The 26,284-nt window shown below is 37.7% G+C and overlaps 1 protein-coding gene across 3 annotated transcripts in view; it reads right to left on the reverse strand.

The window, feature by feature from the left end:
- Arhgap6 (Rho GTPase activating protein 6) overlaps positions 1–26,284 on the reverse strand; it is a 486,900-nt gene that overhangs the window by 24,782 nt on the left and 435,834 nt on the right. For all 3 annotated transcript variants that reach the window (XM_034486136.2, XM_076918888.1, XM_076918889.1), the window contains exons 4-9: positions 23,159–23,415; positions 21,564–21,759; positions 17,309–17,364; positions 14,176–14,326; positions 13,037–13,185; positions 5,179–5,358 (exon numbers count right to left, since the gene is read on the reverse strand). In XM_034486136.2, the coding sequence (XP_034342027.1) occupies positions 5,179–5,358; positions 13,037–13,185; positions 14,176–14,326; positions 17,309–17,364; positions 21,564–21,759; positions 23,159–23,415 (989 nt within the window). The remainder of the gene's footprint in view (positions 1–5,178; positions 5,359–13,036; positions 13,186–14,175; positions 14,327–17,308; positions 17,365–21,563; positions 21,760–23,158; positions 23,416–26,284) is intronic.

Consider the following 26,284-nt stretch of genomic DNA (forward strand, 5'->3'; position numbering starts at 1 on the left):
TGCGTATGATAAACAGGTACCATGTTACTTAAGTGTCATAATACCAGTAGTTGGAATTTTGAGCCCAGTATGCCAGTCTTGTGCTACATGCCTTTTCTAATTTCAAAACAGTCATGTAAAGTAGGCCTTTTAATCTCACTTTTGTAGAGAAGATGAAGGCTTAAAGAAATTAAACATAAGGTCAGAGGTTGAGACACACACACACAGACACACATGCAGCAGCATATTTCTCCCACTACATTTTACAATAAATTAGGTAATTTGGGAGGAGCTAATGTTGGAGGAAGAGGAGAAGGAAGAGGAACTAAAAGAAGAGAGCCAGGAACTAAAAGTAGGAGCCATGAAGAACGACGTGTGGGTCCAGAAAAATCCTGGGTAATGATTTATATCTTAAGGTTAGATATTGGAAAGCAACTGAAATTGTGCGGGCAAATTGTTAATTGAGCATTTTTAAATAAATAAAGCCATTGGATAATAATTAAGCATTAGAGTCTCATTTCTACCAGATACCGCATGGATGGTGAGATGGTCTAGGCTCAGCCAAGTTTTGTGGAGACAGCGTGGTAGACTAGCCACCATGATGGCATCTTGTGGGTGCTAGAGCTGGTGTTTCTAGCTGGCCACTTCCATCTGTAGAGCACTTGGCTTCAGGCTGCAGAACATGGCTGCCTGAGCTAAACAAAGCCACCACCACTTAGATAGTCAGCCCCCACAAGTGCCATTTTAAATATTAACCTCAACACACACACACACACACACACACACACACACACACACACACACACATACACACACACACACACACACACACACACACACACACACACACAAATAGCTCAGAGCAATCTGAATTTTGATAACTAACCCTAAAGGTCTTTCCACTCAATCTGTATTTCCCAATATGTGGTTTCCCTAGGCATGATAGGAATCTAGTTAATATCTCCTGAAGGAATTCATTAGAAAGTGCTGATTCCTGGGCCCTGTGCTATTCGATTCTATCTTCTGGAAAGTAGCCTAGGAATCTGAATGTCTAACAAGATTCCTGCAAACTCTGCTGTACAGTGAAGTTTGAGCACTACTGTTACAATCTTTGCCTTACTCTTTGTGAGGAGGCATGCTGAGATAGAGTCTTAAACAGTAACCTGGGCTGGCATGGAATTCACTCTATAATGCAGACGGGCCCCTAGCACTCTAAGAATGTTTTTGCCTCAGTCTCCTGGGCAGTAGTATTATAAACATAAGCTACTGCATCACACTTTGCCTGTGACCTTGAAGATCGTCAGCAGGATCTATTCCCAAAGACTTACAAACAAGTGGCTAATCTGACTCCAACACACACACACACACACACACACACACACACACACACACACCAACCAAACATAACCCCATGTTCTTATGGTTTGAGGGGGCAGAATCCAAGACCAGTACATACAGGGTAAGAACTCTGTCACTTAGATATAGCCCCAGATGCTAGTCAATTCTTAAATCACAATATCCTCTGAATTTAGGTGTTTCTTTAATACTGTGATCCAAAGCCATGTTCTTTCTTGCCTTTTCCTATTTCCCATTAACTAAGATTCTGGTCACATAAGAAATAATCTCAGCATTAGAAATGAAGGACATTCAGAACAACATTTTGATCATTGGTAGGTTTCTTGAAGTCTCTAGATTCTTGCCACCAGTTCTATGGAATGACTGCTTGCAGGGTGCTTTGTGCTTTTAAGGAAAAGGTCACAGCTCTGTTTGCTAATAAACCTTCATTTCTAATGTCAATACTAGCAGTTTATCCTTTTTCTAACTCATAAACCTTGCCAGGGACTATGAAGAGTCAGCTAACAGGTTCTGTCTGTGTAGCTTCATCACTATTTGGAGTAGCAATTATTCTAAAAGAATTTAAAAAATGAAAATACCAGACAAAATTGCACACATATACAGTTGGATATTTATCCACTCATATGTATGAACTTCCATAATCCTTGGTATAACTGAAAGGATTCTGAAAGACAATGCATGGCAAGAGAATTTTTAAAATGTGATGAAATTAAATTTTTTTTTAGGTTTTTAAGAAATATAAAAAGAGAAGTCAGTTCTGGAACACTGACCCACACAGATGTTAGACTAAAAATGGATCATGGCTAGCATTCATTTAACACTGGTTCATGATAACTAAAGTAAAAGAAATCAAAGATGAGGTCATGTAACTAACAGCAGAGACAGGACTGCAGTCAAGTTTTCTGGTTCGGCTTTATTTTTACAGACGCTGATTTGGGATCTATCTCCTTCTCCCCTTCCATTTCTTCCACTGTCTTTTTTTTTTTTTTTAAAGCATAGTTCTGACAGTCTATCTAAGGAGATCAGACATGATTATACCAATAGTTAACTTACGTTAAGAAAAAGTAGACTTAATTCTTGCGTGCCCAAACTTTTCCCACATGTAGGAGTAAGGACTTGTGAGAAAGAAATCATACATCACACAGCTACTGTCAAGTCATTCATGAATCTAATAAGTGTTTATCTTATTTCTACCATGCCATTGGCACAGCAGTAATAACTACATGAACCAGAAAATATTACATCTTAGTGAAGATAAACACAGCAAATGAGAAAACTTATCTATGTTCTCCATTAGTAGTGGGACCTTCTAAGGAGAAAAAGAACAGAGGGTGACTATTAAGTCAGGGTGGTCTCTCTGTCTGTCTCTGCCCGTCTCTCTGTTTCTGCCTGTCTCTGCCTGTCTCTGTCTCTCTCTGTTTGTGTGTGTTATGTGTTAGCAGGAGGCAGAGGAGTCGTAGCAGGAATAATGGAGTGAGGGTGGGAGCATTGGATTTTAGACAAGCTCATTAAGATGGGTTTCTTTTAAAAAACAGTAACCATAACTTACGCACATAAAATATTCATTAATGTCCAAGAGAATCTCAACACTCATCTCTGCAGAAAATTATTAAACTAACAGCAGGTTTGGGAAGCTTCACTAGAGACAGAATCCTGATGTTTTGCTGCTGTCTTGATCTTCCAGGTGGCAGGAAGTAGAGAAAAGTGGGATGACATAATTACAATGACCTTTCAAGGAGCTCAAGAAGCATTTGGTTAGTGTCCGAAGTGAAAAAATTCCTGATGCTTTGTAGTTTCACGTAAAGGAAAACTTTGCTTAGAATACAGAATTTAGAGACTAGAATTAAGATTGATGAGAGATATTATTTTGTTTAAAAAAAAAAAGTCCAGAGAACATGAAGTAATGCCAAGACAACTTGGCAAGATGATATGTGACTTAAAACTTGATGAAAATATTGAAAAGTTCAGACATTTGATTCATCCAAATATGTAATTAATTATGAGGATTTGGACTGAAGTGTGAAAGTTATAGAGTTGATGACTAATTCAACATCTTTGAGAGCTTTCCATGTGCAACACAGGAACAATGCTTCAGAGACACAATGGGGAGCAAGATGCCACTGTTATTCACTGTGGTAAATGTGTTTCCTCTTCCATCTGGGCTTCTATCCAGAGTACAACTCCCAGCTTCCCTTGCAGTTAAATGTGATCTGTGGGTAAGTTCTGGCCAATAGAATTGAGTGCATATGATGGACACTTTTTTTAGGTATACTTTAAAAGCCTAGATAGAACAGAATCTTGCAGTGAAAGAATCTTGGAGTTCCCAAGTTACCTTCTATGAGGCAGTCTACCAAATGTGTGATAAAACATTATGATACTTATGTCCCTAGTGCTAAAATACTGAGATTTAAGCCATCTAATGTTATCAAACAAATATAATTATTAATTAGCAATTGAACAGATATTTACAGTCTGTATAAGTCTTTCTCATAGCAAATGATTCTGGCCATAACTTTAAGAATTATTTTTTTCCGTTTCACATGAGTTTAATTAGTGCTTATGGAATGCTGAATAACTTGGTCTCAATCATACAGGTAAGACAAATAGGGAAGTTATTCCAAATCATTGATATTTAAATATCCAGACTAAATGGGTATAGGACAAACATGGCAATAAAGCAACTGTTAAGCATATGATAAGTTTAGATAAATCCTTCAGGAAATTCAAAAGAAGTAGCTAACATTCTATGTTGAAAGAGCCACAAAAGGTCCTCAACCTTCATAATGCTGTGAGCGTTTAATATAGCTCTTTATGTTGTGGTTATCTTCAAGCATAAAATTATTCTGTTGCTACTTCATATCTGTAATTTTCCTGCTGTTATAAATTGTAATGTAAATATTTGTGTTTTCCAGTGTTCTTAGGTGAACCCCCAAAGGAGTTGCAACCTCCAGGTTGAGAACCACTTTTCTAGTGGAATAAGCAGGCTTTATTGCCTTTGCAAATTATAAGAGAAATGGCAAATTAAAAATGGAGAACTTTCCTGTAAAAATCGATATGCAAACTGAGTAGAGAACAGAAATAAAAAAAATATGACGTTTGTTCTGATGTTTCAAGGGATGTTTGAGCAAGCAATGCAGTTTTATGATGCAAAATAGGAACTGGTAATTCAATACAAATCAAAAAAAATTTTTTTACTGAGTGTCTACGAGATGAAGGACCTTCCAAAAGTGTACAGAGGATACAGAGGAGGTATCAAGGACACAATCCTTGCTGCAAATGCACTTATAATCTAATAGAGGAAATGACCATACATGACTGCAACACAATGCTGAGCAAGATAAACATAAATAAGAATTGTAATGGGCTTCAGGAGATAGATAAGTGGCATGGGAAGTGACATGGGAAGGGCACGGGAAAGAAAGGTGCCATCTCATATGGGAGGTGCAATGTCAAGATTGACCTTGGAGAAATCATGTCACTATGTTTGGTTATAGACAGATGAATTCACAGAGATAACAGAACTCCAAAAAGCAGTGCTTTATTAATATTTTGAGCAAGAACTACTGTTTTGTCAATGACTAAATCTTTACATGTAATTCTTATTTAAGGGACAACAAAATGAAGTTTCTACTTCCTATATGATGGCTAGGACATGGAAACAAACTTTTGTAGTGACACCAGAGTAATAGAAATTTATGTTTGAGCAAAACTGCCTAACATAAAATGGTTTACTCATATCCAACACAACAAAACAGAATGTGACAAACCTGAGTTTCACTTATACCACCACAAGCAACTAATAATCATATCACTGAGATGTATCACCACTGAAGGACCACATACCATGAACAGGGCTTCATAATTTTCAATCATCTTCTGTACCACAGCTATGATGGCTGTGCTCTCTTCAGCTCTGGCTGAGCTTTGGACAGAATATTCTTTGTCTGATGACTTCTGCTTGTGGAGCAGGTTGGGTCCAAATATGGTAGCTAAGTTCAGAGATGTCATTTTGTTCCCAGTGACCTATGGGCAAAGAAAACACAAAGATTATTGAATTTTAATGCTGCTCTTTAAAATTCTGGGGGGTTCAATAAGCTATAATATATTTTGATTACTAGTTTTTTTTTCCTTGCATGGCAAACATCACCTTTGTCAGAATCAAAAAGGGCATGGTAATATTCCATTTGATTCCTATTTTTGATTGAGGATAAAATTTCAGTGATCACCTTATTAGCACATTGAGTAAACTGTTGCAATTCTTAAGTGTTTATTGTAAAACTCTTCCTATTCAACATTCCCTATCCATTTTTTCTTAAAAAAAATATTGATGTTCAGCAATCATCTATCAATGTGTCTCTTTATCTGGATCTTTATCAATACACATCATCTTTCCTGGTCCATCTACTCAGCATATTCCTACACTAGGCTTGACATTTTTCATTGGTCAAAATTATTTTGAACATTTATAGCAACCATTATAGCATAGTCCTTCTTTTAGAGGGCTTATATTCCAGGAAGAAAATATACTGGTCATTCTTAGGTAGTGAGTAAAAGAATAAATCTTATCAATTGCAGAGACCCCAGGATATTCTCTCTCTCTCTCTCTCTCTCTCTCTCTCTCTCTCTCACACACACACACACACACACACACACACACACACACTCACACACACACAATCTGGAAAAAAGGAAAGAGTTGTTTCTGGTGAAAAGAAGGCTCTTGAGTAAGGAGCATTTTCACAGTGGAGCACACAAAAGTACATTGGACATATTTGGGACTACAGAGCAACGGGATTTTGTATGGAGAAGGAAGAACTTGCCTGTTTGAAAGAGCATTCTATGGCCCTAGAAACAGCATTGGGGAGAGATCACATGGGACACTGTACCACAGTCTAGGTTTCAGAAGCTGGCTTCTGAACTACAATGGAAGCAGGGGTAAAGTATAGTTTCCAAGATTATCATTATAGAGAATAAGGGACCACACTGGAGATGAGGATTCCATATTTAAATCACAGTAACAGAAACAGATTGAGAACAGGCAAGTAATATGGAGGGATCCATTAGACTTAATGATACTTAAGGGGCAGCTGATAAAACAGACTAAGAATGGTCAGATAATTGGAAAATAAGAGAAGCAGCTGCTGGGAAGGTATGTGTGATTAGTTTCAAGTGTGATCTCCTGTGACAGATGTTCATCGTGGCATTCTATTCATTCCCCTTTGGATTGGATTTGAGTGTAGTTCTGGTGGTCTAAATCAGAGCATTTGCAGGGTTGCATCTTAGAACAGTCAGTGTAGATGCTTCTTCAAACACTCTCGAAAGCAGAGGCAAAGAAGAAAACACAGGGTGAGCAGGATGTGACACTGTCAAAAAAAATCCCAGAATGAAGGCAACAAACTACTCTTTAGGTGCAAAAATGTTTCTTAAAAAACTCATGTTCCAGGAGCCTGACACAGTTGTCTCCCGAGAGGCTCTGCCAGAGCCTGACCAATACAGGTGTGGATGCTGGAAGCCAACCATCCAACTGAGCACAGGGACCCCAATGGAGGAGTTAGGGGAAGGACTGAAGGAGCTGAAGGGGCCTTATATGGCATCAGTGGGAGGTGAGGCCCTTGGTTCTGTGAAGGCTTGATGCCCTAGTGTAGGCATGCCCATGCTAGGGCGATGAGGCAGAAGTGGGTGGGTGGGTAGGGGAGCACCCTCATAGAAGCAGGGTAAGGGGGAATTGGATAGGGGTTTTCAGAGAGGAAACTGGGAAAGGGGATAACATTTGAAATGTAAATAAATAAGATATCCAATTAACAAAAACCTCTTGTTCCATATGTTAAGTAGAAAGCTCGGGCAAGCATGTAGTCTTCATTCCACCAGTTCCCAGATCCAGTTGTTCAAATGTTTATGTAAGTTCCTATTTGAACAAACACCCATGGTATAGTTATTGGGGTTTTTTTTCCCTGAAAGCTAGAGTCTCATTTCATAGCCTATTTTGTAACTTGCTTGTTGTCTCTTATAAACATGTTGCATCCATCTCTCAATTGGAAACAAATTTCCTTCTTCCCTTTTTTATGGGCCGTAAGTAAGCATCCCATTGCATAAACTGATCACGATTTCTTTTAAGCACAGCCAAATGATACGCCTTGGTGTCATTTTCGGTCTTCTGTTACTATAAATAAGGTACAGAAATATCTACAAAAAGACATCTTATGTGATTGGCTGAGCACTGTCTTGAGAGTCATTTCTCTAAGATAAATCATTACAATCAGGAATAGGAGCATTTTTAAAAGCTTGATAATCCTTTTACTTACTTGACTTTTTTTTTTTTCACATGGGAAGGAAAGTCTGGCAGTGGTGAACTTTAGTGACAGACTGCTCTTTGCTTCAGGTACTGTCCTATACATGGTAGGCTATTAAGCATAAGCGGCCTTAGAACATTAAATTCTAGGAGCTTCCTTTTACTTTTAGTTGTGCCGACTACAGGTCTTTGTGTACTCTGTAGGGCAAAATTTTCCCCAGTGAGAACTATTGATCTCTGTGAATTTTCATTTCTCTTGTTAACATCAAGTGAGAATGCTGATTACTGTCAGGATAAAGATGCACCCCCAACCACAGGAAGATCCACGCCATCTTGGAGACAGTATGCAGTTGCCCAGCATAGGATTCAGGAATCCTCATGGAATAGCCAAGGAGAAGCCCCTGGATCTGCACTGAACTGGTGGAAGTACTGTTCTACAAGCTCAACACAGAACTCGGATTCCTTTCTTTTTAGAAGGCAAGGCCATTTTCAGGTAAACAAGTCACCACCAAGGAAAAGTATTCCAAATTTCACAAAATTAAAGAGACAATGCCTTTTCTGTGGGACCTTTTGTTATTTGGTCTTTGTTTTATTTCATTGACATGAAGCCTCATAAGTTTTTATTCTAGTTTTCAATCCTCTTCCTGGAAATTCATGGTTAAGGAGAAAATAAACTATGTGTCATTTCCCAGTTCCTCCTTTCAGAACTTGGAGGCATCAGGAAAGTTTCCCCATCCCCCTTAAAAGTAAAATTGGTCTCTCTCTCTCTCTCTCTCTCTCTCTCTCTCTCTCTCTCTCTCCTCCCTCCCTCTCCCTTTCTCTCTCTCCCTCTCTTTCCCTCCCTCTCCCTTTCTCTCTCTCTCTCTCTCTCTCTCAACATGAAGAAACAGAAGATTTTGTTTTCAGTTAAAAGAATGTTTAGTACAAGGACAATCCAGAGCTCTGTTTCCGCTCTCTCCTCTGGTTGCTATTCTGGGAATGCAATACTATCCATCTGTAAAACTGCACATGGATTCCAGCTGCAGCCCCAGCTGCTGTCGTTTGTTCTCCCCATTTTATGTTTTGTTTTGCTGTTTATGAAGCTGTGAGGGAGACTTGCTTCTGGTTATCTCCCACCTTTGCTCCCCATATTTTAGTACATATTCATATGGACATTAGTTACTTCATTACTTAAAATATATATGGTTTCTGTAAGGTAATAGGAGCACTCAAATCCAGGTCATTACTGCATGATTTAGCTAGCTAGCCAATTCCAGGAAATCTTCTCTCTTCACTAAGTAAGCATCCCAGATCATTTCTAAGCAGCATATAAATAGCTCACATGTATTAAAAGTCCAGTGTGTCCAGACGTCATATCTAGGGGCTTTCCACAGACAGTCTCAGCTCTTTCTCTAGATAAGTTATGTGTACAGCAGCTGTGCTGTGGTCATCATTTTATAGATAATGGGTAGTAAATCCAAGAGCCAGGAGCAGGTGGAACCATAGGGAATGAAAGCATACAGCTGTGCTGGTATCAGCCTTTTTTTTACATCATATGAGTATACTTCATCCTATTCAATTTCTATGACAGACTCTATGATCTCATGGGCAGAAGGGAAAATGAGCTTTAGGGCAAGACTAGAGGATGGGAAGCAGAATCTTGCTGAAGTTCCAAAGCCAGCTTTTTGTGTTCTAGAAGCAAGTACCTCCTCAAAGATCGAGAAGTATAGCTCCACATTGGTTCTTTGTTGCTTCTTATATGGTTCCTCTAAGAACTTGATGCCAGCTGTGGACTCTTTCACCAAACAAATGCCTAGTCACACCACATGTTTTCTGCAACACCAGCAGAGTCTTACACATTGAGAAAACACCACCAGAGGGTTTTGATTTTATTCTTACTATAACTTCTTTTTTTTAAAGGTGGGAAATGAAATGTTTCTTAAACCTGCAAAATTCTTGTTTCCCCTAAGTGGCAAAGAAAATACCAAGCCTAACAGAATGGAATAAAAGAAAATTAACACAAAGGAACAAATTAAATAAAATACTGCCATTTCCCCCAAAATATCCTCAGTGGGTAGGCCAACAACTTTCCTCAATATATATATATATATATATATATATATATATATATATATATACATTTTAGTATATATCTTCATGATCTTACCAACTAAGAGTACATTGAATTTTAAGCACATCTTAGAAAGGATATGATGTTTTCACTTTGCAGATGAGGAAGTGTTGGCCTTCCTGAGCCCTGCCTCTGCTTCCCCCGCCCCTTCCTCTTTCATAAAGACAGGGCTGTGGCAAAGCGTTGTGAGGCTTCAGACTATTTTTACTATTTTGGAGTCAGTTTTCTTCCATGTTGCAATCTGTAAAAATGTGATGGTCTAACAAATGGCTAACACAAACTAACAAATAGGTAGAAGAGCTAGACAAATGCTCTATTCTTTGACCCCAATTTACAGTGTGGTATATTGCCCTCCTATCTGCTTCTGCCCATTCTGTATTCCCTACCTGTGCATTCAACTACAAAAGTCTAAGCAAGAAACCTCTCCTTTGTTCCTCTACCCCTACCCTTACTTTTATTCCTATGCCATACTTACATGGCCTATCTTCTCAAATTCCCATAAGCTATGTAAAAGGTGGCTTTTACTCAGCCTTCTCCATGGAGCCATTTGCAGGTCTTCAAGTTCATGACTATCCCTCTCTCATTGTCTGAAGAGATTTGGTACTATATTTCTTGATTCTGTTTATCTTCTGTTTTATCTCCCCCTACCTTCTAGACTCCTGTTTTCTCTATTGCCTTTGATATAGAAGCTTCCTAACACTCATCTCTCCTCTCTTATCTCTATCTCTGTCTCTTTCTTTCTCCCTTTCCCTCCTGTGTGTGTGACTTTAATCTACTGCACAACATATTATCTGTTTCACAATGGTCCCAAACTTTATATCTTAACAGGATGGAGAATCTCCCCACAGTAGCATTCAATAGTCTATGAACATGGCCTAATTTCCTGGCAACCCCTAAGTACTAATCTGATACTTAAGTCCAACACAGCTGCTTGCTTACACTTACTTCTAACCTGCCCAAGGAAGTGATGTTGTCCTTCCATTTTCCCTGCTTTTTAAACTCAGTAACTTAGACTGGCTATACTTAAAGACAGCAAGACACTCACTAGTTGCAAAATCGACCCGATCATCAGCCACTATGACTTTGTATAGATGGCTGAAGGAGACCCTTCTGCAAGAGTTATTTTCTGTTACTTACTGGAGGTACTGTCCTAAAAACTCTGCAAATCTACAGTTACTACAGGGTATGTGGCACATCTCCAGAGTTGTAAACTATACAAATGTGCCACTTACATTACCATAAGTGGAAGCTCCCTGGAGGACATGGGCTAAGTTACCTAACCACTGTCTCTCAGTTTCCACCTCTGAAAAGTGGGCACAATGATATTTATCTTGCCTAGTAGAAGGATTAAGTCCTATGGCACAAAACCAACACATGATAGGGGTAGTCCTAAATAGTAACTAGGATCCTAGCAGGTTAAAATTAATCTATATTTTCATTTATAGTTTAATCTACATTAATCTATATTTCAATTTGTATTCTCTTCTTTGCAGCATAAGTAATGGAGTCTTGTTGAGGTTTGAACTGAAAACTGTGTGCCTGAAAATTATTTTTTAAAGGTAATATAATAGCAAGTTGGGCTGGACTTTCTGCTTTCCTCCATGCCTTCTCAGTCACCCAAGACCCAGCTTTCTCTTTCTCACATAGTACTTAAGGAACACCAGAGAGGCAATTGGCATACCTTCCAATCAGGATTCTGTTTCCACTCAGCCACTAGACTCCATTATCTCTATAGTCCATAAAAGCTGACACCCAGACGGATAACGTAACTATGCAACAATTATGAGAATTATAGTATACCCATGGAAGAGCTGTGTATGCTGAAATAAGGTGTCAGGACCATATGATGAAAACTGAAGCCAGTGGGGGGTTTCACTAATTATAACTTCTACAGAGAAAAATGGCTACCTCTGGAAAGTTCAAATTCTGTTCTCACACCCCTAGTGGGAAGGAGGAAGAAAAAGGAAGGATTGCTTTTCTGAATTATGGTGAAATTTTTCCCATGTCCATTCCCTGTGGGAATAAAATCTGACAAGCATGAAACTGAGTTCATCAGATACCTGAGCTCTGTTCAATAAGGACTTCAACAACAGCACATATGGTTAAGATTGGAATGCCCCTGGCTTCCGTTTGTTGATTTACAGTGCATGTTAACCTGTAAATGGGTTTGAGGCTTCAAGGGAAAACTAAAGTCAGAGAGAAGTGTGACTATGTGAAAACAAAGAAGGAACCAGGCTCACCTATGTAGGTGAGGATTTAATAGGGTTTCAGCTAGCAGGCACTGCATCTTTTGACCAATGGTGAAACTATAAAATCCTTGAAAGTATGAGTGTAACCGAAGAGAACCACAACCCCCAAAATTTCATATGGGAAGAGGGACCATACTAGTCGTGAAAAAAGGACCAGTTCTCACTAGAATATGCCTAAATGGTCCATAGGACTTTTGCAATGTGCCTGTAATATTTGACTTCATGTGGTACTGCCATAAAGGAGCTTCCAATCCCCTCTACACCTGATTCTAAAAACAATAGAAGGCCCATCTCATTCAGCAAATGCCTGTTTTGGAGGCATCGTTTAAGGAGTGAAAGGTCCTTTCTACAGTAATACAGATGAGATAAGAGGGGATGCCATGCTTTTAATAGGTTAAAGAATGGAATTTTTCTCACTCCCACATCCTAATTTTACACATTTCCAACTCTTCTCTAGTTAACTATTTATGTTCCCGTCACAAATGAAAAAGGGCAGTCTCATTTGGAGACATCATTGAAACAGCAAGGAGGTCAGCAGTTCATGTGTTTTCAGGTACTGTTCCCTCTGAGAAGGCACTGGGCAGCACTATTACATAAATATCAGACAACCTGTGATTGGATTTATAATGACCACAAAAACAAATCTTTGGCCTTGTCAATTATGTATAATCTACATTAGATGGAGGTGGGAAACCCCACTCTAAATGTAGGTGATATTTTTCTGCAGGCTCAGGTCCCGACTGAATAAAATGCAGAAAGCTAGCTGGCTGTCAGCAGTCACCTGTCCCCCTCTTTTTCACTATAGACACCCTGTGACCACCTGCTTCTTTTTCCTGTAACCATGTCTTGCTTGTATGATGAATAAACCCCTCCTTCTGTAAGTTGCTTTTGTCGAGTATTTTGTTGAAGTCAGGAGACAAGTAACTAATGTAAGTGGTAGAAGGGCATGATTCCCAGTTGAAATGTATGGTCATATTGATTGTTTGTACCATAACAGTAACAGAACAATGGATGAACAATTGAAAGGAAGTCATTCTCTTTATGGTAGCATACCTCTTGTCCATCTTTGTTGACATTATCATCCGCATGCCCAGCCACAATGGAGAGGAACTGAAGGAGGCGGTGAAGGGTGTCGCAGTTGCAGGGAGGTAGAAGGTAAATGAGGAGTTGCAAGGTGCCCAGTTGTTCCGCAGGCTCCAACACTACAGAAGGAAGAGAAAGGCACTCCAAGTAAGACTAAAAGGAGCTAACACTCTTTTGGGCACCGAGGACAGCTTTCCTCTCTGCTACATTAAGAAAGAGGTTACCTAGCCAGCCCCACTCTGTCTTCACACATTTTCCCCACTATTTTAGTAGCAGAGCTACAAAACCCTATGAAAGATATAGAGACAAAGTGGGCATCTAGGTAAATCATAAGACAGATAACTCCATTTGCCTTATTTTCATCACCCAACTTTTCCCTTTACAGTCTAACTTAATGATTTTTAGTGCATACGGATAAATACCTACTAACAGTGGTTGAGAATTGGTGAATGTTCCGAAATCTTTTATAATCCTCTTATACAAGGAACAATATACAAGAAACAGACTTTTTCTTGGCCATACCCATGACATTTATGACAAAGACATTGTCTTCTTTCTCAGCCACAATCTCATCAGAATTGCTGTATTGCAAGAAGACATGTGTGCAGAATAATACATCTTTAGTATTTCCCTTCTTCTCCTCATTCTGTCTCCTTCTCGGGGACTGTGTGTGTAGCCAGATACAGCTACTTTGAAAGCAGGGGTAGTGACTGAGCTGTGACATTTGCTTCCACTGAAATGCTCACTGCTGTCTTACTCTGGATTTTCTGGCTCCCTCCTTCCTCATACCAGAAGCCATGATTCATGTTTAGGCACCGATTCAAAGCAAGCTCCTTCCAGTACTTCAAAGCATCAACTTATAGCACTTTCTACTTTCCTGGGGTCTGAAATTCTTGACTTTTCTTATTTGCTTTAGTTCAGCTTTCTTCTTAGTAGTTCTCCCTAGGGTTTATCTCAGAAAATCCCTCAAATAGCCCATTCATTAGAGACCAATAGAGACAAAACCAGTTATCGGGAAAAAAAAAAAAACATGAACAAGATTTTCATGAGTGAGCTGGACACCCCAGTATTCCAGGATACTTTCCCACAAATCTGGCTCTATTACGTACAGAGAGTGTTGATAAATGCAGTGTATAGCTCCCTTGTGAGAAGGGGGTCAGGCATGTCTCTGAGGAACTCCTTTAACAAGGCTGCCACATCATGAACACTGTGCTCCTCTTCCAGACAGACATCAACCCCACGGTCAAATTCCTCACGCAACTAAAAAAAATCAATGGTTCAAGAGTCAGTTACAGAAGATTCATAGGGCTAATATAACAAGAAGCTTCATGTAGCAATGATATCTTAGAACCATCTAATCTCAGTGTTTAGTGCTCACCGAAGACAAGAATTTTCATGAACAGTGTCTGGAATTAAGTCTTCACAGATCAAAAGAAGGGAAAAAAAGGAAGCCACATGCCACCTTGAGCTATAGACTCTGTACATATTAGTTATGAATACATATCTATATCTCTCTATAGAAATACAAACGTGTTACTACAAAACCAGTTGTGAATTTGTTGCTAATGTTTTCAGAGGAGAAGCTAATAATAACCAGGAAGTTGTAACTAAGGGCTGAGTGTTAGAAAAGAATTTAGGTCAAGTGTAAATGTGAGAGAACTATTACAAAACACTTGGGCATGTCACCAAACACATCACACTGGAATTTGGATAGTTTACTAGAATACCAACAAAAAATTCAAGATTATTTGACAAATCACAAAACTATTAATGTAAATGAGATCTGCATGATGGAGGATTAAAAGATCATCTGTTGAAATGAAAGTTATTTCTAGGTTGTTAGTATAGCCTTCTGAGCAATTACCAGAAAGATTCTTTGCCTCAATCACTCTACCAAGCCTCTTAAAATGAAGAGCAGCAGAAAACATGGTAACAATGTGGCAGAAATGATAATATCATGCTCTGCTTTGCATCTCTGACAACTTGATGTCCCTTATGCATTGCTCTCTGTTGTGTAAATTATTATGCATGGCTAGACAGTGCAATAAACTTCTGTAAGACAAAGTTAGTCCATCCATCCATCCATCCATTGAGGATTCATTACATTTTGCTCGATCTCAAGTGCTATTATAGGTCCTCTAAGTACACAAGTACAGTTGCAAATAAAGAGTCAAAGTCCTTATATTTCCTTGATCCTATAGACTAGCAGAGATACAAGGTAAGCAGATAATAGCACAAATGACAAGTTCTTACTTTAAACATATTCATATACCCATCTTCCCTCTGTGGGTACAGGAGATATAGAAGTCAAGGAATGCTGTTGGGTGTTTTCCTTTATCACTGGAATTCTTATGCCCTTTAGACAAACTCATTCCCTGAATTAAACCTAGAGAAGTTGCCATTTCATTGCAGTAAGCTAGAAGGCCATTGAGCTCAAGGAATCCTCTGTCAGTGCTTGCCCTTGCTTAACCCTAGTGCTGAGGTTATATGTATGTGGTCATACCATGTTTTTTATGTAGGTGCTGGGGATCTGAACTCCAGCCCTCATGCTTACACACCAAGAGCCACTTCCCAAGCCCTAACTCTTACTTTTTGAAGAAAAAGTACAGGGTATAAAGAAGTAACATAAAAACATAAAATAGTGATTAAAGCATATGTCATACTCAAATGTATTCCTAAGTTACCACTAATTGTATTGCATTGAGTGAGTAATCCTTAAGTAGATCCCTGTACAAAGATTTTCCACCTTTTTTATGGATCCAAAAGATGTTACAGAATAATTTCTGGTAACCATCATCTGTCAACCTGGTAAAAATATTCATCACTGTCCTCAATTGCTCATTTATTTGAAACAACTTTCCATCAGCATTTATAAGACAGCCAGAATGAAGAGGATGCCCATAGCACTACTGCAATCAAGATAGATGAGATACAACATGATACTGTACTGTCCTGAACACATATATATGACACACACACACACACACACACACACACACACACACACACACACACAGAGCTACCCTATCCCCCAGAGAAAGAGAGAGAGACAGACAGAGAGAGAGAGAGAGAGAGAGAGAGAGAGAGAGAGAGAGAGAGAGAGAGACAGAGGCAGAAAGAGACACAGACACACAGAGAGAGATGGCAGAAAGGTGGGTGATTGAAAGAATTTAGTAAATCATGTGATGTTGGATCAAATATCTAAATCTCTATAAGACTACAAAGAAAGAGTGAAGGGAACCACAGGTAGAGAGGTGATAAAATGAGTTAGTATTAGTTAAGGTGTTCCTTAATTTTACATAGGTGTGAGGCATAGAAGATGTTGTTAAACAATTTTCCATTTTACAAGTCCAGTGGTAAAATGTTAAATATTCATTCATCTTGTGTGATTATTGAAAATACAAAGAAACCAATCAGGAAAGAAGAAAAACCTTTATCTTAACAATGAAAAGGTACATGACTGGGTATTTAGTTGAACATATGAATAAATAATTTTTAGCTTCATCCAACTGAAATTTTTACCAGCTTAGATTTCAAATTGTTGAGTTCCTTATTTTCTTCTCTTGCAAGCAATAGAAGCAAACAAAAGTTATAACTGTCTTTTGCCAGCAAATGAGTTCTCTTAAAGGACAGCTTGCCTTTTATGAAGCAATCACAACCCGAAATACCTGTCTGATCAAACGAAGCTATCTTTAACAATCTAATATCAAATTTCCACCACAAGAATGTAGTGCATGACTGGCAAAAAGAAGGAATAGTCTTATCATTAAAAATGAACCATGGACCAATGCTTCCATCAAATCTTATAAAGCACTTATTTCTGCAAAAATAATGATATAAGTGTAGCATCAGAGTAGACGTGAGTGTATAAGGCATCCTATCATATTTTGGTAAAATTGGCCACTACACAATTATTTTCTATTTGCTATCACTTGCTGATTAGTTAGGCATGTTTTGAATCTCCTTCTTTTCCTGCTTCTGAGACACCTTTATCAAATAGTTTCCTTTAGCTAAGCATGGAATGGACATCTCCAGACATTTACTTTCAATTGTTTCATCCCAACTCCATCTTTTCAAGCTTCTGAGTGATGTTTCACCTCCTGGGTCTTAATTATATTATAGTTGGTCAGAGGATAAGGAAAAGGTAGTCAGAAGAGAATATAAATATAATAAACTTGAACTTTCCACCTAGCAATTTCATTAAATATCAGCTGAAACAGACAACATTCAGTATGCACTTACTTGTCTTACTCTCTTTTTTGAGCTTCCAACTCGGAATATCCCCACTGTCTGGAGGCCTATAAATAAGCAAATAAAATCAAAAGTTTTTTTTCTTTTTCTGCTTGAGATTCTAAATAAATTCGATGTAGAAACAGTGCAGAATGTTTGTACAGAGCTGTGCATGTAGACCAGCAGTGACTGCACAGTAGTCAATGGCATCCTATTAATCTCCAATACATAGTTGAACCTTTAAACATCAGAGATATTTTACACTAAATGTTTGAGATGATATTTTCCCCTGTGTGATTATTGATGTTATAGGTCAGAGAGATCTTCTTTATACACAATAGCCCTATAATTCTAAATATATGACATGAGTCTAAGATGATAAAAAATGTGAACAAAGATACACACACAGGGTGGTTCAGTGTAGGACTATTTATAAGAGAAAATAAGCTTATGAATTTGGAGCTAATTTGAGTTCAATATCCTGCATTCATTTTAAATGACATTTACAAAAAAATTGTATATACATGAAAAGTTTGTCTTACAATAAAGGGAGAGGAGTGGCATTCTCTGTATATACCTGTATGTATATATGTATGTATGTATGCATATATGTATGTATGTATCTACCTATATCATCTATCTATATCTATTTGTAGGTATCCTCTGCATATACCTGCATGTTTGTGGTGTACAAGGATAACTTCAGACCCACACAAAGATATAAAATAAAGTATAATCAAAATCTTTTAAAAATTTTGATCTTCAAGATAGTCCAACAGTCTCACTAGCACAGACTAAAATTTGTTTTGAGAATTGTATATTGCAGAATGATCAGCCTTGGTGTATCTACTCAACAAGCAAGCTGGGCATACCTGCTCAAACCTCTGAGGTCCGTGAATTCCATCTGGAGGCAGCGAAGACACAGCATCAGAGGATTGTCAATTTGCTCTCCCCCCCACTCCTCTTCTAATATCTCAACGCCCATAATCAGCTTGAAGAAGCTAATGATGAGTCAGCGCCCCTATTCCCTGGGCTTGGGGACTAAGGTGGTAAATGTTGGGCTGTCTCTCTAGGGAAAAGTAGTGGTTTTGTCGGAATAGAGAGGATTAGCTAGGGTTTATTGCATAGCCATAACCTATTAGTAGAAATCTGTATAATTAATATCAAGATGAAGATATAAATTCTTAAATAGTGCCATTTACTTTGTTTACAAATTTTAAGGTTTTCATTGGCATGAGCTTCTTAGTGATATAAGAGTGAGATGAATATTGTTACTCTCATAGAAATTTCAACAATAGTCATTTAATGGCATTGAATTTTCAGGCAACATCCACATCAGGTTCCCAAATTGTGAATCTTAATCTGTGTTTTCTTCTTCCTCTAATTTTCAATCTCCCTACTCTATTGATCTTGTGAAGAAATGGCAACTGATCTCAGGTCATCTCTTACAGCAGCATGTAGTCTTAACTAATGAACTATCCTATCTCTCCAACCTTAAGTAGTAACACTTTTAGTTGTATTTCCAAGGAGTTTTTACTGCTTAATTTTTTGTTTGAAATTACAATAGCATAAAACATGCCATTCATCAATTCTGTTTCTTAAAAGTATCATTCTGAAGTTCTAGATGATTTGAGAGAATTGTATCATGTGGCTGGTTATTGCTGATTTACATGTGTACTATGGACACTTTGGTTGGGGGTAAGGAGTCTACTCCACCTCCTTATTGCTATTGTTAATTTGCTTCTTAACTGAGACCAACACGCAACCTAATTTATATTTTCTACTTCTTTGTGAATCCTAGAAATGATATTCAATTCACAGTAGGATACAACATCGTATTTTTTCCTCTGTAAAAAGATTTTAAGTACCTCTTTCAAAATATATGGACTGATTTAATTAATTAGTACATACAATACTTAGAATAATCTGATATGTGCTATTATTTAAAGACAAGTTACGAATTGACTCTATAACTCTTCTATATGCAAAATAGAAAAAATAACCTGCCAATTTATAAATAATATCTTCAGCTAAGTTTATATTTCTTATTCTTGATGGCTTCCGAGTTCCTGAATTTCTACAAAATCAAGATATTAGAGGGGAAGTGTCACACAGTTAGGACTGTTACTTTAGGTAGATTTCTCCAAGCAATTCAGAAATGCTGATTTCTGAGATTATTCTTTCAATCGTAGCAATTTTCTACTGGGCAATAATTCTGGTGTGCCTCAATCAATTCTAATATGTTTTGGCTTTTGAATTGGATTTATTTTTTAAAGGTGGAGCAATTGTACTGGTGGATTTCAGAGAATCATAACAGGTCCAAATATCAATACAATGACCATCTTTGGATAGATAATGGCATAACCTTACAGTGATTTTTCCTCAAATACACAGAACAGTTTAGCGATTCTATAACCAGGACGTGAGGCAGTCACTGGAAAAAAAAATGGGTGGACACTGAAAAAGATACTGATTTCACAAAGAATTGTGACTTTGCTGAGTCCTGTCTCAGGAACTGATGTGATCATCTTTCTTTTCTTTTCATCAGAAAATGAAATAAAAACCAGACTAAGAAGTACTCAAATCTCAGCTTAGAGATGTCATGAAATGAAGACAGGCACAATAAGCATTGAGTCCCACCCAAAACCCAGCCTGAGTCCCAAAAGCATCCCTTAGCTCCCACTTACTCTTTTGTCTACCTTTTGAAAGCTTCTGGAAAATTGAGATGCTTAAAGAATTTTGAACTAAGGATAGAGAAGACATTTGAAATGATATATAAGTGTAGAATGGTTGGGCACATAAATATAGATGGAGCTAATAAAGGTTTCAAGAACAATTTTGGAGAGGGAGGGAAAATAGTCTTTGATAAATACTTAAAAGACTAAAGTGGCACATGTCTTCTAGTCATTTCAAAACCAAGCGAGTAAAGTGTTAAGATATTCTTTTTAAGTTGGTATTTGTCTTATTTTGTTTTGAGACAGGGCACATAGTAAGACAAGAACAACATCCAAAATACTATATAAAACCCTTTACTTTTTGAAGTTGTAAAGTTTGCTATTTTTGTTATTTGTTTGGATATTTAGTCAATATCTATTTGAACTTGAATGTGTATCCTATTATTCTAGATTCATCTGATAGAAATATTATGAGCACCTGGAATACAGACAGAACCTTGCAGCTTAAGTCTTACCTTTTGGTCCAAAGTATATATAAAATATTCTGTCCTGAAAACAAAACCTACTGCTTAAATATATTTATTTAAGTCGTTTCTTTATCCAGTGATTTTTACACATACCGACTTGATTAAGCAATTTAAATACTTCTTTAATAGTTTTCTACGAAACTTTATTTTCATAATTAGGAAATAAATAACAATGTTCACACTTTGTTTTGTACTTTCTTCCCTCTTTTCTTCCTTTTTTTTCTTTCTTTCTTGTAGGACTGAGAATTTAACATAAAGCATTGTGCATTCTATGCAAGTACTACACCATTGAGAAGCATCCTGAACTTTCCTTTTAGCTTTCATTTTGAGCTAGAATTTTACAAGGTTTCCCAGGAAATCCTTGAACTCACTCTGTAACACAAGAAGACACAGGAAGATCTTGAACTTGAAAATTTCCTGCCCAGCAGCCTATGTATCTGGGATTGAATGTCTATACTAAGAGGGCCCAGAGACTCTTGTTCATTTTGCTTTACAAATTATAACAAACACATTATCTTTAAAATAAATAAGCAGTTAAGGACATTTTTCCAGGTCCATAGTTTGTGGTAAATCCATGGCAAATAAATATATGATGGATATGGCATTTTGATAAGTCAAATATCTAAATTTCAGAAACAAAGAACTATTCATCATATTAAAGTCATCCTTTTAATAGGAATTTGAGTTGTAAAGAGATGGCTGGAGACATTAAGTGTAGATGTGTACAAAAGGAAAAACTTCATTTGTCAAAAGAAATGTTGTTAATAAACTCAAAGAACATCCACAGGACTTTGCTCTATTTGAAGGAGGTCCTAGTCCAACACAAGTGATCCTTTCCTAAAATAATTGCTCAGAGCCCCTTGTGAGGACTCTTAGGATCGGAGAACTTCAAATAGCATCAGACCTCCTAGTCTTGTTGATCCCAATAACTTCTTAAGTCAACACTTAATATTGGTGTACTTTATTCATCAAAGGAAGATTTGTCTAGCACTTGCTCAAAAAAACGCAGAATTGGATATAGGGATGATGCTTCGATCACTGATGGCTGATGACAAGTCTACTTACCATATTTTTCCAGATGCTGACAGCAGCTGTCTACCAGCCTGGGGACCTGCCTGTAAATAGGATTCAGACTTAGCTTCTTATCTCTGGCCTTTTCTTTTTTATTCTGAGTCTCAGCAGGCAAGGAGAGTTGTAAAGCTTCTAGTAGTCGAGACTGGTTGTCATCCAAATCAGTGATGGAATCCACAGACATGGCGCCCTGTAAGTGATGCACAGACTTGTAGAAGAGGGCAGGCAACAGAACAACAACAAAAAGCCCAGCTGCTTGCAAAGGCCATTCAATAAAAATTCATGGAGGATCATAGCTCTCAAAAGATAATACTGCTTGATGTAGTTATGTTTTTTATTATTGACATACTTGCTTATTGCTGACATATTAAGAAGAAAAACTAAATGCACTTTTAATGAGTTATTAGTTTATCTCTACAACATAGGGTAAGTATTGTAGCTATGACACTTTCAATACAAAAACTTTTCCAAGTGGAAGACAAGAGATGAGAAACATATGATTAAAATATTTTGATTCAACCACTTCATTTTTTGAAACATGAAATGCATACTTAATGAATGAGGTAAAGTTATAGAAGTCTTGTGAATAAAAAAAAATCTTCAACTATAGCTCTAGTAAGAACGTTTTAAACACAAGAAGATTCAAACTGAATGTTGCGGTATCTGCCCGTAACCCAAGCACATAGGAGAGTACAGCCATCCATTCTGGATGAAGTGTGTGGTAAAAAGTTAGCTATTAGAGTCCTGGTAGGGCCTGTACAGAGAAAGGGACATTAGGAAGTCCATTTCCTAGGTCCTAGATTCTCAAGAATCTCTATTTTAGAGTTTTTGGTGTTACTGTTATTTGGATTTATAAACAGTCTAAGACAATTGCAGGCTTAGAAGAACAAAGTCATCTGGAAAATTGAAATATACCATAATTTTGTCAGCTTTTCCTCTTTGAATCATAGTCAACACCATAAAAAATAGCAGGGCCTCGGGTCTTCCTATACTTTGGAACAGCTCTTAAATATTAGTAGCTGTATATTTAACTAGGGCAGTCTTTAATGTCTGGAGGTGGCAAATATTTCCAGCTCAAAGCTTAAAGGAAAGGGAAAGACCTCTTTAGGGGCATAGGGCATGCAGTAACTATGCTGAAAACCACCCATGTGGCTTGGCAAACATAGATTTGTAGGTTTGCAATTAACAGGCAAGGAGCCCAGAGCTTAGAAGGCAATGCACACTGCATCACTGGCACCACATTGATTCAGCATGGATTTTAACAAGACTGCATAGAATTGTACAGTTGTATTTAAGGGGGAGACAAATTCTATTGTGGCCCATAGGTTGCAGGGTATACTTGTCTGAGCAGGAAGTCTACCAAGACCTCAGGAGATAATAAAAGACCAGCATCAATGGCAGTAGAGCTGAATATTTGGGTACAAAGTTAACCAGGAAGGAAAAGGGAGTGTTAGCTGCCACATGGACACTACTGGTTATTCCCTAGTGCGAGAGGGAATGTGTCCAGTTTTCATGGTAGTAGAGATTCAAAGGATAACCTTACTCATTTTCAATCTTTTCAGAGTCAGAGGAGATCCTGGCCAACTCACCCTTCTCCTGGCCCGAGGAGCTGGTTCCGGAGTGTTCGGGGATGTAGACTCATTTGGTGTTTCTGAGGTTGAGCTGAGAGATGAGTTACTGCTTGAGAGTTCTTTGTTTTGTCTTTTATTCCCAAATGGGAGGAGAGAAGACACAAAATCCGATGCATCCTTCTGCTCCTCCCTCTGCATGTCTTGCTTCAGTTTATATGCCCGATCATTAGCAATGACTTGGGATAAGGGCATTCCAAATGCCTGTGGGATGAATTCTACAAGGGAAAAAAAAATTAAATATTTATATCCAGGAAAGGTCCAGACAGGAGAACATGTTCCCTCACAGTTCATCTAGAAAAGTAGACATAGTCAAATTATTGTTTTCCAAAAATTGATTCATCAATCAGATAGCTTTGTATTGTTGAGGAAAATGGCTCAAGTTTTCATTTCAGTAAAAGAAGCTAGTAGGTACAAATACACGTTTTAGAATTGCAGGTCTCTAATATTTTTCTTCAGGCACTCAAGTCTGTTTTAAAGGAAATAATTTTCCTAAGAAGTTTGACATTTGAACAGAATATAAACAGTACTTCATACTCATGAGCACACATCTTTGCAAAATGTTACTCTTCAATTTATATATGCTTTAGAAGTCTTTGAAGGCATATGAAAACCACAATAAATATTGATTGACACCTACTATTTGCTATGTCAAGTTTCACAGTTTGGGAGAGTGCTGCAAAAGACCTCAAGTCCTTTCTCATGAGGGGTTCTGAGGTAGGGAGGAGATTTGCAGAATAGGACATGTAAATAATTATAAAATATTGACTTTCATGTGAATAATAGAGAGATAAATGAATCCACAGTTGAAAATCAGTAGATATACTTTAAGGTATGCTTAAGACAGTGTAGGAAGTAATGACGTAAAAGGCAGAAAAGCAATTTAGGAACACTTTAAGAAGTTTGTACCCATCTGGGTTACAGCAATCCCTTTATGATCTAGACTCAGGCTTCCTGATGATCACATGCAGAGATGGACTTGATCATAATATAGCTTGTGGAAGACCCAAAATATATTTGGAATTCCTTACTAGGGACCATTTGGGAAAGAGGCAATATACAGGACTCTTTGGCTTCATTTGGCAATATATATACAGTAACTGTCTGTATCACTGTGGTCAATCCATGTGTAGTCATTTATATTAAATACTCAGAGATAGACATTTTATTAGTATCATTTTAGATTTATATGGAAAATTAAGTACATTATTCTTGTTTGCCTCAAAATTACATATCTTAGCAGCCTCAGCAAATTGGAGCCTAGGAGAGCCCTGGTCTTTTTTTATAAGCCCTGTGATTGAAACTGAAATGATCAAGGGAAAATTACTCTAAGGTAATTTGTTCTTTTAGCAAAAAGCTAACATTAAACCAGGTGGAAAGAGCCTTTAAAAGGTTTTCCTGCTTGATCCATGGTAACATTTTAAGCTAGGCTAATAGCCAAGTCTCCATTAAGAACAGAAATGGTACTTTAAAGGCGTATACCTCTGATCCCATCAAAAGGTGCAACTTGTTTTGAAGTAAAATATCCTAAGTTCATCTGCGGAATTTTCAGAGGAACTTGCTCTATTAGTGAACTATGAGGCATATGCCAATCAAATGTGTTATGCCTTTCTTTTTTGAGGTAAGTATATTACTATTTTCCTATCATCAGAAAACTAGAGGCAAAGGTCAGTTCCAGATGATAATCTGTGCACTTGGACGATTTCTTATAATAATCAGATATTCTTCACAAAGTTTGGACAGCCACATAGAATATACAGGTATGACTTAGGGATCGAAACAACAAAGAGGACTTTGAAATAGATCATGTAACATGGGTCTGCTAATGTAGACACATGCATGACAGAGGCTTGCTCTACAATGGGGGCTCTTGGGTCCTCTTATAAACATTTTTCCATATAAGGAAACCCAATTAGAGTTATTTAGTGATTTCCAGGATCTCTGGGGAAGAAAAGACATTTTACTTTGGAGCCTACAATTTGCCTATTTGTAGGTGTGTGGATGTGCATGCAAGTGTTCACAGAGGCCAGAATAGAGCATTGGATCCTATGGAGCTGGATTTACATGGAGTTGTGAGCTACCACGTGGGATTTGAGAACTCTACTTGAGTCTTCTGAAAGAGCATCTCATGCTCTTAACCACTGAGTTATCTCTACGGCTCTTCTAATCTAGCATTTTTAGTATCTGAAAGTATATCACTGTGTTTGTAAATTGTAATAATTGAATACAAATTAAACAAGAAACTATTGAAGTCATTTTCTCCTGATATTTACTCTTCCTTTGATCTCATTTGAAAGATATAGCCAGGAAGACTTGGGCTTTTATTTCTTTCTGGCATGGTAGGCTTCTGTTAGGGTTGAACTTATTATTTCAATGCTAGCATTTTGATGTGGCCTCTTTAGTTTCTTGCTGCTTTCCCCAAGGACTCTCACAAAGCTTCACAAAGTAGACTATCTAAGCTCCAAACTATGGGATCTTGCCTTGAGATCTTTATAACATTCCAGGAAGAAGCCCTGATTTTGTTCTTCTTAAAAGTACAGCTATTTTGAAATTAAAAAACAAACTCATTAAAACTCTATTGGGAAAAATTGTTATTTTGTGCCAATAAAGCATTGGGTGCATAAGCCTATCTGAGTTCAAACCTTTTTGTTTGTTTGTGTTTTGGTGTGTATGTCAGAGAAACCTGAAGATTCTTTGCAAAGACAGACACTAGTAAACTTGATAATAGGATTTTTGCAAAGACAAAGACATTACCTAAGACTCACTGTGCTGTGGCTAGGGACAACTAGTATTATGTTGTAATCTGAGCCATGTGTTGCACCAGCATATTAGTGGTGCTTGTCTCTTCCTTCTCATGGAACACAGGGTCAAAAGGTGATGAGCTTTCCACTTTACTCCCAACCGTTTCCTTTCTAGCCCCACCCTTCTACCTGTAGCAGAAGCTTTACTAACACAAGCTTCTCTTTGTCCTTTACTCTTTGTTGTTTTCTACTAGTGTTGACTTTGACTCACATTTAAACCCCCCAATCTTCCATAAAACTTAGTGGCTTGCCAGGTCATATCAATAGCTCACATGACTCTCTGTTT

The sequence above is a fragment of the Arvicanthis niloticus genome, chromosome X (assembly GCF_011762505.2).
Source record: "Arvicanthis niloticus isolate mArvNil1 chromosome X, mArvNil1.pat.X, whole genome shotgun sequence".
NCBI classification, from domain to species: domain Eukaryota; kingdom Metazoa; phylum Chordata; class Mammalia; order Rodentia; family Muridae; genus Arvicanthis; species Arvicanthis niloticus.